The sequence below is a fragment of the Berkeleyomyces rouxiae genome, assembly GCF_048999995.1.
Source record: "Berkeleyomyces rouxiae strain 22BRR77 chromosome Unknown BrBRR77_ptg000001l, whole genome shotgun sequence".
NCBI lineage: Eukaryota > Fungi > Ascomycota > Sordariomycetes > Microascales > Ceratocystidaceae > Berkeleyomyces > Berkeleyomyces rouxiae.
The window spans coordinates 4,011,213-4,025,469 of NW_027396491.1; the positions used below are offsets into that span (position 1 = coordinate 4,011,213).

General features: G+C 50.4%; 1 protein-coding gene across 1 annotated transcript; it reads right to left on the bottom strand.

Moving 5' to 3' along the window:
- Nucleotides 1-8,579: 8,579 nt before the first annotated feature.
- On the bottom strand, nt 8,580-12,965 carry BROUX77_001133 (uncharacterized protein; the record flags this gene model as incomplete). Its single annotated transcript, XM_073745529.1, has 2 exons — nt 8,580-12,395; nt 12,465-12,965. The coding sequence occupies 2 exons, from the start codon at nt 12,963-12,965 to the stop codon at nt 8,580-8,582; spliced, it is 4,317 nt and encodes a 1,438-aa protein (XP_073609368.1).
- Between the last annotated feature and the right edge of the window lie 1,292 nt (nt 12,966-14,257).

Here is a 14,257-nt window from a genome sequence, read left to right on the forward strand (position 1 = left end):
ACGGCCAAGAGAGGATGGGTGGGAAGGAGCGGCGCGCAAAATATCTTAGGTACATGCGGATGTACATACATGTGTGCTAGTGCCACGTCTCCGTGCCAATAGAAGAACAGACGGATACTAGCATAGATTGGCTAGCTGGATGTGTTGGCACGATCGAGCAACTGCGCATGGATGGATGGATACAACTACTACTTCTCTCTCTCTCTCTTGTGTAAGTTGCTTCATTCCATCTCGCCAGCCAAGCAAGTGTCTCGGCCGCCAGCAAATTAGGGAAAAGACGCTATTTGCTCCTCTGTACCCCACCCAACCCGCCTGTACTCACCCGTGCTCACATCTGGTTTCCAGAAGCAAGCCGCAAACGATGTGGCTTGTAGTTGCGCCCAAGACACCGACATCAGGCGTCCTGTAGCGTGAGTCCAGGGCCCAGGGCCCAGAGCCTAGAGCCTAGAGCCCAGGCGACTGCTGTCGGGTTCGGGCTCGCCATCCTGTATCTTCTTCCTGTTTGTACAACAGTCAACACCGTCCCACCAACTATACACAAGTTTGCGAAACACCCAAGACACGTATTAGTCAAAGAAGCAACCCCAGACCTGCTTCCTGGGTCCTGTTCTCGGCGCCTGGGACTCGGGACCTAGGACCCAGGACGCACGCATGAAACTGCAGACAGGAGAGGGGCTCCATCCAGCAGCCACCAGGCGAGCGGGCACAAGGCTAGATTTTCTTCATTCAACCACAAGTGCAGAGACACACACTCGTGCGGGTACGGATATACTCTGGGTGCGAGGGTAGAGGGTGGCAGCTTGAAGAAAAAACAAATCCCAGTGCAGTAAAATGGCCTGATGTTCCCGCCATGGGTTGCCAGCACCAGCGTGGCCAGCCAAATATCTGCACGCAGCCACCCGCCAGGCTGTGCGAGCCAGTATGTTCGTATGAATCTAGTTCCCACCATCCCGTCATCCAACTCTTGTCACTACTTGCCATCTTGCAACTTGACTGATCACTCCCCCCCAAGGATAATCAAGGCCCCAGTCCGAAACCAAACCCTGGACAAGTCTTATTCCATCCAATGAAAGCTTCGTCGTCACCACCAACCATGACCTGAAGTAGCTAGCGATAACTAGCTACAGACTTCTTGAAAGCGAGTTTTTTTTTAGCCTGCATGCTAATAATAAGAATCATAGGTGTGGTCTAGTTTGCCGTGTTCCCTGAACCCAACCCATCTAGCTTTAGGAGTGTTGCTGTTCCTTCGGCTACTGTCTATCCATATGCATACATACAGCCTTCCTTTCCGCACCGAAGCTCAAGGTCAAGCATATGTATGTATGTATGTACATACATCTGTATGTAAGTCACCAGCCCAGTGTTTGCCCGCCTGTGAGGTGAGAGGCTTCTCGTAGTCCGCTGTCGCTCACAAGCCCTCGGGACGTCTCCTGCTCCTGGCCCTTACAAACACATATATAACTAACAAGACTCGTCTCCGTGTTTACACACACTTGCAATCACAACCACAACAAACAATAGCCAAGTCCAAGGCCCGTCATCACAGCTTGGCTTTTCTGGGTCGGCTAGCCAAATGTGGCCTGGGCGTGGCCCAGTCTCATAACCGATCTGCCCCTCGCCTTTGCTCATAGCATAGCATCAAGGACCCAAGAACCCAAGGACGGGAAACAAGACACATCAGACAAGGGGTTGTTGTCTATGAAACAGGGCCCTGATTGGCTGTGTTTACGAGAACGTTGTCTCTCTTTTCTCAGTGTGTTATTCTCCTCTTTGACTAGCTACATGCATACAAGCAGGCCACGGAGCTTATTCTAGACGCCTGGAGCTTGGCCTGCTGGAAGCTATGGAAGCTAGAAGCTGGGCAGCCAGAGCCACGCCCACCACACTACGATTGTGTCAGTATAGCGCCCGCTAGCTAGCCGTAGCATAACCGTGGCCGTGGCCGTGGCCGTAGTCCAGGGCAGCGCAGGGCAGCTCAGCGGCACCTGCTAGCCTAGCGCAAGGCACTAAAATTGGCAGTGGCACGCACAGGGCGCTCTTGCGCACTAGACCACCGCTGCTCGGCGCTAGAAGCAATCCGTAGGCATGGCACACACTCACACTCACTCACTCACACACATATCACGCGTCCCGCGTCCCAGTAAGACGGTGATGAGGGCTCAGTGAGAGAATATCTCAATGAGCATGTATCTGTCCATGTGTCTGGTCTGTCTGTACCCCCCAGTGACTCGATGATTGTGACTGTGGCTGCTGACCCAGCTTGGACAGCCAACACTTTGCTCATGAACCCGCGACACGGTCCTGGACTGGACTGGACTGTCTTCTCGGGCTGTCGCTTGACCGCTTGCAGATTTGTGCTCTCAGAGTCCGCGGGCTTAGGGCTTGGGAACCAGAGGCACAACTCCAGCAAAGACCTGCTGTCCGTCTGTGGTTTCGTGGTTTCGTGGGTGGCGCACGCGAATCTGCAGACCTCCAAACAATATCGACATGGGCACCCCTTCCAGCCGGAAACAAAGACGACAAGACAAGCGTGTTGAGTTCTGCTCAAGTAGGCGTTGCGTCCCCCTTTTAACCACATGCATTTATCGACATTTATCTGGACTCTGTGCCCCGTCGTCTTGCTCCTCCTGTTCATCCTCAAATTACCAGAGACTCACACTCATACTCATACTTGATTGACTACTTACTCATCTTCTCCCCTCTCATCTGGTGTCCCTCGTTGCCAAGAAAACCTGTTTGCTCTCAGACACGACTCCTAGATAGCCTCGATACACATTTGGTTCTTAATGGCCGAGGATTGCCCATCTATCCGCAAATACCTGCATTGCCCGTACTTGGGCTCGCAGGAAGTCTGCGGGCGCTATACACACATATATATCAGAATCGCGATCCACATAGAAGCCCTCTCGGAGTGGATACAGTGATTCGATTTCCTCAATATGGCACGACAGAGGCGGGAAGCAGGACGCGATGGCACTATAAGCTCGGACAACATCATTTCAACATTTCCGGCCATGGGCTTACTGGGACAAGGCCCAGGGCACAAAGAAGGCCCCGGGAGCGGGGGCAGCATCGCTTTGTCTTGTCTTTGGCGACTTGGGTAATTGTAGTTTGCGGATTCTCACCAACAACAACCAGTTAATTAGCCCACAATGTGTAACTGTATCCATGTATCGACATATACAAAAGACCAGACCTCCGCGGGAAAGGCACTTTAATCTGGCTGGACTCCAAGCCAATTTTCCCAAACGGGAAATATCTGACTCCTCGGCCAGAGAAGAGACAAGATGCCACACACAAGCACAAGACTGGCGCACTTGGCCCATCTCTCTAGGTTTTCCGGAGATGGAAAATACAGCTACGAGGCAGCTCAGTCCTCTTCATCCACCTCTCTATACTCACGACCACAAGGACACAGACGGGTCTGTATAACGACATAACTAGCGACTTCTATAACCATACAAACTTGCATCTGTATGCATATCCAACCAAGCTTATGCATCCCTCCATGTCTGTCCACTCTCCGGCTCTCGGTGCATTTTGTTGTCTGCACGTCGCATCCTCTGCCTCAAACACATGAGAGCAGCCCCCTTCTTGCTCTAAACCGGAAAGAAGAGGGTAAAAAAGAGAGAGAAAAAAAAGGAAGCTCATATGCTTACTTGTAGTTGTCTAAAGCCACTGAAAGAAATATATCCCGAAGCAGCCTGTAATATAGCAACTCCAGATGACGATAGCCACTCTCTCTATCTCTCTCTCTAAAAGGAACAACACACCCTCCCCCCTAGTCTTCACGTCCACAAAACTTTGTTGGGTTTGTTGAACCAAAGGCCGAAGACGCGAGGGGTCTTGGCAAGCCCTTTTTTTTCTGCTGGGCTTAGCTGGCCTGTCCTTTTCTTTAGTGAACCCTACGCCGGCTGGGGGTAAAGAGGCAAATGTGAGTGTGAATGTCAGGATCCCGGGGCGGAGGGGGGGTGACCTGGCTGCTCTCCAAGACTGGGTCTGGGTCTGTCTCGCCTGTCAGTCAAGTTAGGTCCAGTCTTGCTACAAATCCACCTGTTCATCTATGTCTCCGGCCCTCTACCCTCCATCATGGGTTTTATTCTTTTATTCTAGGCGAGCCTCCCCTTCTCCTTCCCCCTTTTGCCCTTCGTTTTCTTGTGCTCTGCCTGTGTGTGCTTGCCCGTACCTCGCTGTTCTTCATCTATTCTCCGGCCGGCGTCCCTGTCACCCACCCATCCCCATCCTCACCCTCTTCATCTTCAACTCCTCGTCTTGTCTCGCCTCGTCTCGTCTCACCCCATCTCCCCATGCTGCCCTTGTCTGGTGGGCCTGCCTCTCTCGGCATCGGAATTGAGATGGCCAGGTCCTGTGTGTGTATGTGTGTTTGTTGTGCTCGCTAGAGAGGCAAGGTAACAGCATGTGAACGGGAAAATCTACAAAGATTTTTAATGACGTCGTCAATTGTGCAGAAGAGCATCAAGGTCACATTTTCTTTTTTGGAATCATAAAACTAGCTACCGGAATAAGGTGTTGATGTTTTTTTTTTCTGGTAGCACATGTAGTGCTGGATATATCATTAGGGTTATGTGTGTCAAAATTTCCCTTGGCAAAAAAAAAAAAAAGCACCGGCAGCTCTAGTATAAACCCCGAAGAATCCGGGCGACCGCTATACATACAAGGGGGGCCTGTGTATTTATTGTGAGGCTATTAGCTGGAGCCCTATGAACAATCAAGTGCTGGTACTAGAAGGACGGCATCTTGCGTCTTACAACGGATGACGATTGCTTATGGCGGCTTTCTTTGAACAGTTAGTATAACTACTTGTAGATCGGCCTCCGTACACTTACGCTCTTCGAGACCAAGTGGCTTGAGCCGAGGATATTTTCTACATAGCCCCATCTTGCCAACTCTTTGTTTTAGACTCAAATGTCCTTCACTCGTCGTTCTTTTTTTCACCATCTGTCTGTCTCTGCCTCTCTGACATTGCCTGAGAGCTTTGCCCATTCCGTACAGGCTGCGTGTATTGGACCTGGACTTGCAGAAGCATAAATCCTTGATTGCCATCTTCTACGGGTATGGCAGAAAATACCCGTGGATGCATATGTGTATGTATGTACATATATATCTTCCAAGAATGTAAGGGACATGAGCGTTCTCCTAGACTGGTTGACATTCAGGGTAATCCTTGGATCTTGCCGCGGGTGGAGGCACTGGCCTATGGGTTGTTAGGGTTATACCCATAGATGTAATGAGCTTGACGTCGTGCCCAGCATCGCTTCTTCGCGTTTTCTCCCACAGGGCGAGGCTTCTTTCTTACAGGAGTTGGAAGCGTTCCGGCCATATAAAGGGATTCTTGTTGTTCCATGTGACATGGAAGGGAGCGAAAGTGTGTGTGCAGTCACAGCATGCAGTCCATCAACGCAGAGTTGTGGATACATGGACTTGCGTGTGTCTGTTTTTTTTTTTTTTTTTTTTTTATTCACTGTTTGTTTGATTCCGCATCATCGAGCCCGCCAGCGCGAGAAGCCCGTCAACCTTGTCCCTGTATTGGGTCTTTTTTTGGCTGTTGATCTGTTCCCTCGGACTCGGTGCAAGCTGGAGTGATGACCCCGGTTCCTTGTAGCCCATATCGCTATTATTCTTCTTATTATCCTTTTTTTTTCTTTTTCCATCTGTCTTTCCCCAAAGAAAAAAACCCCACGCTTAGATCCAAGGGTGTAGTCAGGCTACTATCTGCACCCTGTGGGTGGTGATTAGAGTTACGCCCTTGTTGCTAGCTATTGCTTTTGTTGTTTCTGAATTCACATACCAGCGGCATAAGACTTGAAATCTGAGCATAGCATAGCACAGGCTGATTGATTGTTTGATTGATTGATCAGAGACGGTTCAGATATTGACAGCACAAAAGTCTGGAACTGACAACGGCTTTCACCGCCTTCGAATCCAGCGCCCTGGAGACGGCTACTCGTCCCAGTAAAGCCTGCCCAAACACCAAAGGCACCGGCGCTTTACAGTGGGACAGGGCCCTGAAGAGGCGCTGGAGGGGCAGGAGCCGAGGGGCGCTGTGAGACAGCAAGACAGGCCAGGCCGTCTTTGTGTGTGTGGCTTTTGGGGGCTTCTTCAGTGGATGATGGAGCGGTGACGGGCCCTGGACGCCACGCTACGAATTGAAGGCCATTGTTCAGTTCCTTTGCTTTCTGCCGGCGGCGCTCTTTTCAATGGGTGTCCGGTCTTCTCTTCACAACTCACTCACCAGACAACGCGAATGTGCCCAATTGCGAGAGAGAGCGAGAAGGTCGGTGGTGCAACAAAGACGCAGACGCAGACGCAGACGCTTTGGCCGCATCTTGCCCCCCATTTGATCCCTTCCACTCCCTCCCCCAATCCCCGTTCAACAACAAGGACGCACGGTTTCAAACAAGAACAGGGCCGCTCCAAAGCAGGAAAAGAAGCGCCCTGCAAAGCAACGGGAACCTTTCACCCATACTGACAGCACCTATATAACTGGTTATAGCCCCGAATGAATAAGCGCTGACTACTGCAACCTGCGACTTGGGCCCGACGCCTGGCACATTAACCATGTGCAATGTAATACAGACAACACATACAATTGTATGTAGTACATTCATATGTGAGTGCGAGTGTGCCTCTTGATAATTGGACTTTGCGGGCGCAACTTGCGGAGCAAGTCTGCCAAGAACCCGCGTCTCGGGCCGACAACACCCGGCGAGAGAGAGAGACAGACAGCCAAGCTTGACTCGGCTTACAGCCTTTGTAAATAGTCTGCATAGGGCCACAGCGAGCCCACGCCCGTTCCTGTTGATCCGCATCGCATGAACTGCTCGCTCTCGTCTCGCCCAAACACTGTATATATGCCTTGCTACTCGTTGACTTGCACTTGTATTTGGAACTGGAACTGGAACTGGAGCTGGAGCTGGAGCTGGAGCTGAAATGGCTCATGTGGCGACTTGACACGGCCAAATCGAGCCATGATTGGCAGTCTCTGTTGTTGCAATCAGTGACGGCTATTTACAATTGCTCTTCTTCTTCCTCTTCCTTTTTTGCTCTCTCCATGTAGTTATACATCTTCTTCTCTGTCTCTCCTCTCCTCTCCTCTCCCCTCCTCCCTGTATCTCTCTCTCCCCCCAATGTAACACTATCTGCAAACGTCCGTGGAACTTGCCGCCAAGTCCGAGAACCTCACTCTCCTCCCTCAAATCCCCATTTCCTCTCCTTGCTTGGCCGGCCAGGAGCAGGAGCCTGTCAAGTTACATACATAACTAGCTACATATAACGTAGAACTCACCCACATAATGAAGCGTCCATCCAGCCTGAACCAACGACCCATGCAGCAGCTACATCTGTACACAAGCGCCTGTATCAACACATACACGTACACTTGGACGTTGGATAGACACATACATACATACAGATGTACCGTCCTGGTCTTCCACCAATCCATGCTCTCAACCGGTCCGTCTGCTTCACGGCTACTAATCACTCACGATAATCCGCTTACAAAAGACCTTCTCCCGGGTCTTCTCGCCCAGTTACACGCTGCAGATCGCCGCGAAAATCGGCCATTGGCTAGACCTAAATTGCGCTGTTGAGCATTGGGCCGCGTACTCTCCCTGCCAGTCATCTATCTGCCAGAGTTCATTGGGGCGAGGAGGAGGGCGTTGGATTGTACCAGTGCCATGTGTAATCTTAGTGTATGACATATTGGATACGTTCCATGACTCCCTCATGGAAAATACCAACACTCACCCCTCTTCGAACTGACACTCCTATACCTGAAAAGATGAAGAATCCAAATCCGAGTGACATAGCCATTCGTCCACGCGCCTGGAAGCCCAACATGTGCGGCGCCCGAGAAACCGGGAGTAGGCACATCAAGGTATCTCTCCTCACTGACCGACCCAGGATATACAAGTAGTAGTAGTAGACCTCATGTACTGAACCAACTGACTTGGGCGACTAACTAGATGTCGCCTTGTGTATTTTGAAGCACAGATTCATTGAGGTGGACGAGATGAGATGTTGAGGCAGAAAAAGAAAAGGCAAGATATTTGTAAATATAAAAAAGAATAAATAATATCCGACAATAAAGACAAAAAAAGAAAACTTGAACAGACAGAAAACCATTGACATCGACTCCTAATTATCCCCAGAGAAACAAAAAAGAAAAAGGGAAACAAAAAAAAACACACACACAAGAGAGACACAACAAAAGATACAGACGTTCCAGCAACATTTCTTGCTTGAGCTAACGCAAAAATGAGAGTCACCCCAATGAGGTACGAGAAAAGTAGAACAGAAAAAAAAGTAAAAAGCTCATGGAGAGGGAGATATCCCCCACTCTCCCCCTCCCCCCCCCCCCAGAAAGCAAAGAAACAGGATTGGAGATGGAGGGTAAACATGCGATGCGAGAAAATAAGAGCGTTCGTTGCCAGTGAAGACGACAGAGCACCATATGACGAAAAAAAAAAAAGAAACGAGGGGTATTTCCAATACAACAGAACAACACCAATCACCGAGAACAAAGAAACAAAGTCCAACGAGCCTCAGAGCTATTGCAGCTACGCCGCAATATCAACTGGGTGGTGGTTCAAGTCTTTTGGTACAGTAACAGAGCTGCTGTCCATGTCGCCACCGTCAACCTGCTGCTTCAAATCAGCGTCCACGCCAGTAGTCTTGCCAATGTCTGCCACTGCCGCCACTTGCGTCGCTTGAGATGCCGTTGCCGCTGCAACTGCTGTGCCCAGAACATCTGAAAGTTTGGTCAGCGTCAGCATGTTTGCGACCGGCAGGCCCAAGTCTCTCGCCATGCTATCCTGTGGCACACCAAAGAAATCCAATGCAGTAGCCCATAGCCGGGCGACGACGTGTGGGTACGTTGTCGCAAACATGGCAAAGCTCATGAGAACAAGAAGCGGGATCCAGACTAGCCAGAGGTTGCGGTCGGCACCGAGACCCGTGTTTTTGGCATGGTATACACGGAGGAAGCTCATCTGTTGTTCCTTGGTGATGGCATTCTTGGGACCAATGGTCAGAACATCGGTGTTCTTGGCATTTGCAGCTTGATTCTCATGATGATGAGCCATGCTGGTAAGAGCTTCATGTATTTGGACTTCTTGTTCTTCCTCAACTGCTTCCATCGACGCAACTGCTTTTGCCCTAGATTCTTTGGCGCTCATCTGAGCCGCTAGACGTGCCACGGCTTCTTCAGCTGATCTTGGGGCTTTGGTGTCACTTCCGGGGAAGATGTCGTCATAGGCTGGAGGAGCTTCAACCCCGACTTGGGTTGTATTGCCTTGCTGGTCTCCATTGACGTCGGATGCATCTGTACGCTGCCCGGAGAGAGTGAGGTATTGGCCCAATCTTCTCATGGCCTGGTAGTCTGCAGGGAAGCCAGGAATTTGAGGGAGGTTAGGCAGATGAGGCAAGTTGGGCAGGTTTGTGAGGTTACGGAATTGCATCAGAGCTGGGAGATGTTCTGCCATGGTCTGCTGCAATTGCTGAAGCTGAGCTGTCAATTGGGCTGCTACACCAGGCGAGTCTGGGGCTTGGGGCTCAAGAGTTTCATCGTCTGTAGATGTGCTGCTTCTTGACAATTCTCGGGTGTGAAGACGGGCGATGCCGCTGCCCTCAAACTGCTCTTCTATCTCACCGACCCTTTCTTCAGGATCTAGGTCTAAGCTAGAGGCATCAAACTCATCGTCCTCAAAGCTCGAGTACTCGGGACTAATCTCTGCAGAGTTCTTATTCGAAGTGTTTTGCCTAGAAATGATCATTCGGGGCATTGGCTCGAGAGATTCTTCGCTTGAAACTCTGGTGAGGTTAAGATCACTGACGCTTCTTCTTAGTTGGCTCTGCGGCGACAAAACATCACTGATAGCCTCGTCATATGTCAGATCTACAGCACGGTATCCAGAGGCTGATTTAATTGTGGCATCGGCTCTGTTAACGATTAGGCGATGGACAATTTCAACATGGTTGTTCAGAGCCGCCAGATGCAAAGGCGTATATCCAGCCTTATCGCGCGTGTTTGGGTTGGCACCACGAGCGAGAAGACCGGCTACCACCCGATCAAAGCCTTGAGAGGATGCAAGATGCAACATTGTCTGGCCTGAGGGGCTCTTCATATCGAATTGGGGAATATGAATGCTCGTGCACAGGTCGATATTCTCAAGACACTTCATCACCATGGTTTCAGTATCGCCAAGAGTGGCGCAGTTGTAGGAAACACCGCCACCAGCATGTCGAGAACCTCCATTGTCAGAGTTCTCTAGACCTGAGCCGGCAGAATTGAATACACGGCGAGCCACAGAGTCTGCATCTTCCATTTTACCATTCATTTTGTGGTTGAGAATGGTGAGGGCCATACGAATGAGCTGTTCGCCATCATCGTCCAGATACTTGAAAATAGCCTGAGGATTTTGAGGATGAGGAACTTGACTTCCAGCCTCTGGAGCAACAGTGACACGTACGACTCCGGCAGATCTAGATGGAGGAGACCGACAAAGGAGAGTATTCTCACCCCAGAAGTTGGTCGTAGTTGACTCTCGATCACCAAACATCACACGCATGCCAGGCCGGAATCCAACACCCAGAACAGTCACTTCACTTCCGCCGCATTTGCTGCCTTCGGCAGGAACCACCTTTTGAATATATGGATGAGTTGCCTGAGGCGCAACTGGTGCTATGCCCATCATAGCATGGGAGGCGTGAATAGCTGGCCGAGGGGTTTGCATCAGGCCTGGACTGGGGTCTCGACTTTGTCTTGCTGATGAAGTAGTGGAGTTGTTGAATTGTAGCATGTTAATGGCATCGAGTGTACCAACCTGGCTGTCAGGAGAAAAAAGGCTGTGATCGTTGATGGGGGATTGGACGGAAAGCCCATGCATAGAAAGGCCTTGAACAGGAGAAGCAAGATTATCGGTTCCGTACGGGAGTTGCATGGTCGGGGTGAAGGGAGATACTGATGACTGATGTGACGCAATTGGTGTAGCCATAGGAGGCCCAGTGACTGCGGCAGTTGGTAGGCTGGCGGTGAGAGGAGCTAGAGGAGTAATGGTTGGCTGGACCTGTGCTTGTGTCTGGGCTTGAGGCTGAGTTTGAGCTTGGGCTTGGGGTGTGTCCAAAGGAGTCATAGTCATGGTCATTGGCACCTTGGGCGAGCCAGAAGATTTACGTCTCTTCGTTGATGGTTCCTCGAGGTCTTCTGCAGGTACGGACTTTGATTCGGCATTATCATCAGAGCCTCTGCGCTGAACAGGCTTGTTCCCGGGGAGGGCACTTGTTGATTTTCGGTTGTTGGCGGGTTGGCGTGGCCGTGGCTGGCGGGCACGACCAGCAGTGCGAAGGGCGCCCTTGTTGGAGTCGCTGGGTTCAACTGGGTGTGTCTTGTGATCATCGGTTATCATAATATTCTCAGTCATGGTTTGGGCAAGAACATTGCCCATATGATCTTTTACGGTCATGATGACCCGGAAGCCCTCCTTCTCGCCATGATGACGGCAGTAGCAAGCGATACGCATAGGAATAACAGCCTGCCATCGTCCTTGATGTTCAGGCTCTTCCATTTTTGACCACTCGATGACTTCAAATGTATTGAATACGACGATTCTGCGCGTTTCATTGGTTGACCACAGTTCGTCATCCTCAACACTCTTGTTCTTCTTTCTCGCAGCCCGCTTGCGCTCTCTTTGTATACAGCCCGAGCAAATGTGTACCTCGCCGCCGTTCTTGGGATGATTGTCGTCGTTCTCTGCATATGCCGTATTTGGGTCACGAATCTCGGGATGGCCAGAGGTAGCGGCGCGCACGAGCACTTTGCGTAGGATGTCTACGTTTCTGACTACACTGGTGCAGACAACCATGCAGTAAAGCTCAAGGGATTCGGGTTGGGGGACATGAGGCGGTTTCGAGAGCAGCTTTGGTTTCGAAATTGAGTGAGTTGGTAGATGCAGTTTGGAGACTTGATCAGGCAAGCTATCCATTGAAATAACAATGTTGAGCTGGGTCTCGACTCGACTCTTATTGGGCGCGGGGTGGATTTTAAGGTGGTAGGGAAATCGACCAGATGCTGGAAATCGTGATTTGGTGGCTATTTGTTGCATCTGATGTTGCGATTGTTGCTGAGGGGGTGATGGTTGTTGCTGGGGTTGAGAAAAAGGCGTTACTGGCATACTATCCATGGGAAGCAGGCCGAGTGAAAACTGTGATGGTGGTTGAAAGCCCATATTTTGGCCAGGAAGCCATTGCATGGCAGCCATAGGGTTTGCGATGGAATTGCCATAGAGGGCATTTCGTGATACTGAGTTGACGGTAGCGAGCGCAGCACCCTGAGATCTTGAGCGTTTGTGGGATGTTGACTGGGAAGGGAGATGAGTCTGTAAGTGGAGGGGTGATATCCGAGTTAGTCTGGTGAATGAGTTGTGGAATGTAGATGCTGGACATACAGTCTGGGCAGCAGGCAGAGCAGAAGAAGTTTGGTTGGGAGTGATACTGCTGCTTTCAAAGGCGGAGAAATTAAACATGTCGTCGCTCATGATGTTGGGGTCATGCATTTTGGAAGGATTTTGTTGGCCAAAAATGTACGTTTCTTGGTTCCAGTCTATGCTTGAATCGTCGAGGGTATCGATGGTCATGGTGTCGGGATAGATGGTAGCTTTCTGAGGCGGGGTGGCCGTTGGTGATTGCCTTGCACCGGCGCCGGAGTTTGGGGGGCTGGTAGATTCGGTGGACGATTCAGGGTCTGAGTCAGGTGGTGACATTTCTTGTGGGTGGTTCTGAGGAAGAGCACCGACATCTGAGACGTAGAGTTTGGTGGTGGAGATGGGGTCAGAGTCGGTGTCAGTCAAGTCCATGGAATATGGGTTGTTGAAGTTGAGGTCGGTCAGAAGATCAATATCTCCCATGATGGCAGGACTAGTGGATCGGGGGTCGCCTGGCGAAGCCATGACGTGGGCCCTCAGATTTTCAAGAACACGCCTGGACACAGAGGTGGCCGTGGGTAATCAAGCGGCTGGAGACAGAGGCGGGGAGACAGTGGAAGTCGATTAATCGGAGAAAATAACGTAGGAGTGCGCTTTAGTGAAACAAAGTTGTATTTGTTGATGAAACGGATGGTTGGCTCGAGGGTGGCGAGTCGATTATGGGCTCTTGGGATCAGAGAGAGAGTATATGGACCCGAAAGTCGAAGAGTCGGCCCAAATTTGTGCGTGCGTTGGGCGGAGACTGTCGCTAAATATCGAACCTTGGACTTTGGGCCTTGATGTTTGAGAGAGCGATTCAATGGGTTGAGCTGGAGTGCCAATGAAAAAAACAGAAAAAAAGGTGTTGCTTCAGCCCACTACGCCGAAAAAAAGTGTCTAGGGAGGAAAAGAGAGGGGAACGATTGAAGTGGAAGAAAAATAAGATCAAAAAAGACGATGAACCAGGACCAAGACCAGGGGTTTAGGGTGAGGTAGCCAGAATTGAAGCAGCGATTTGATTTGCATGAGAGAGAAAGCACGAGGAAAAAAAGGGCGGAAAATGCGATAAATGGGGCAGCAAAAACAGACAGCAGGTTGCTCTTGGCAGCAAGTCGAAGATCTTTGTCTGTGGGTTTGGTTTGCCGTTTTCTGCGTGGGAGCGAATTGTCGTGATGGAAGAAAATACGGGGAGAGATTTCGATTTCGCTGCGAGCTTGCCCATCAAATAAAAAAGGGAAAATAAAAAAAGATAAACGGCAGGACAAACCATGGAAGATTATGTGGACTTTTTTTTTGTTGTACTGAAGCTTTCGGTTGTTGGGGAGGCTTGTTTCCTTGTACAAGTACAAGTATATATTCTGTCCAGGCTATCTGAGCAAGAACACACACTATGCATCCGAGGCCGTATTAGGTACGCACACGCACACACTTCCCCTCTGAGTGGATTCCAAGTTGACACGGAAATCTTAGCTGCAATGGAAGGCCATGGAACCTGGGACGGTCCTCAGGGAAATCGGGGCAGGGCAATATGTCGGTGGCTGTTTTTTGTATAGCTACATGCTATGCTCTCTCTAAATGTGCATTCTGTGTCTCTGGATGTACCTGTACTCCACAACTCCACACTTTTTGGATGGTCGGTGATCTCCTTAGTCATCATTTCCCATGATGGAGGAAAATAGGGGCGGCTTCTTTTCTTGATGGCTTGGAGTCATTCATTAGTTGGTGTATGTGCCTCTTTCTGGTCGGTTATACCATCCTGCTAGTAGCTATTGCCAGCC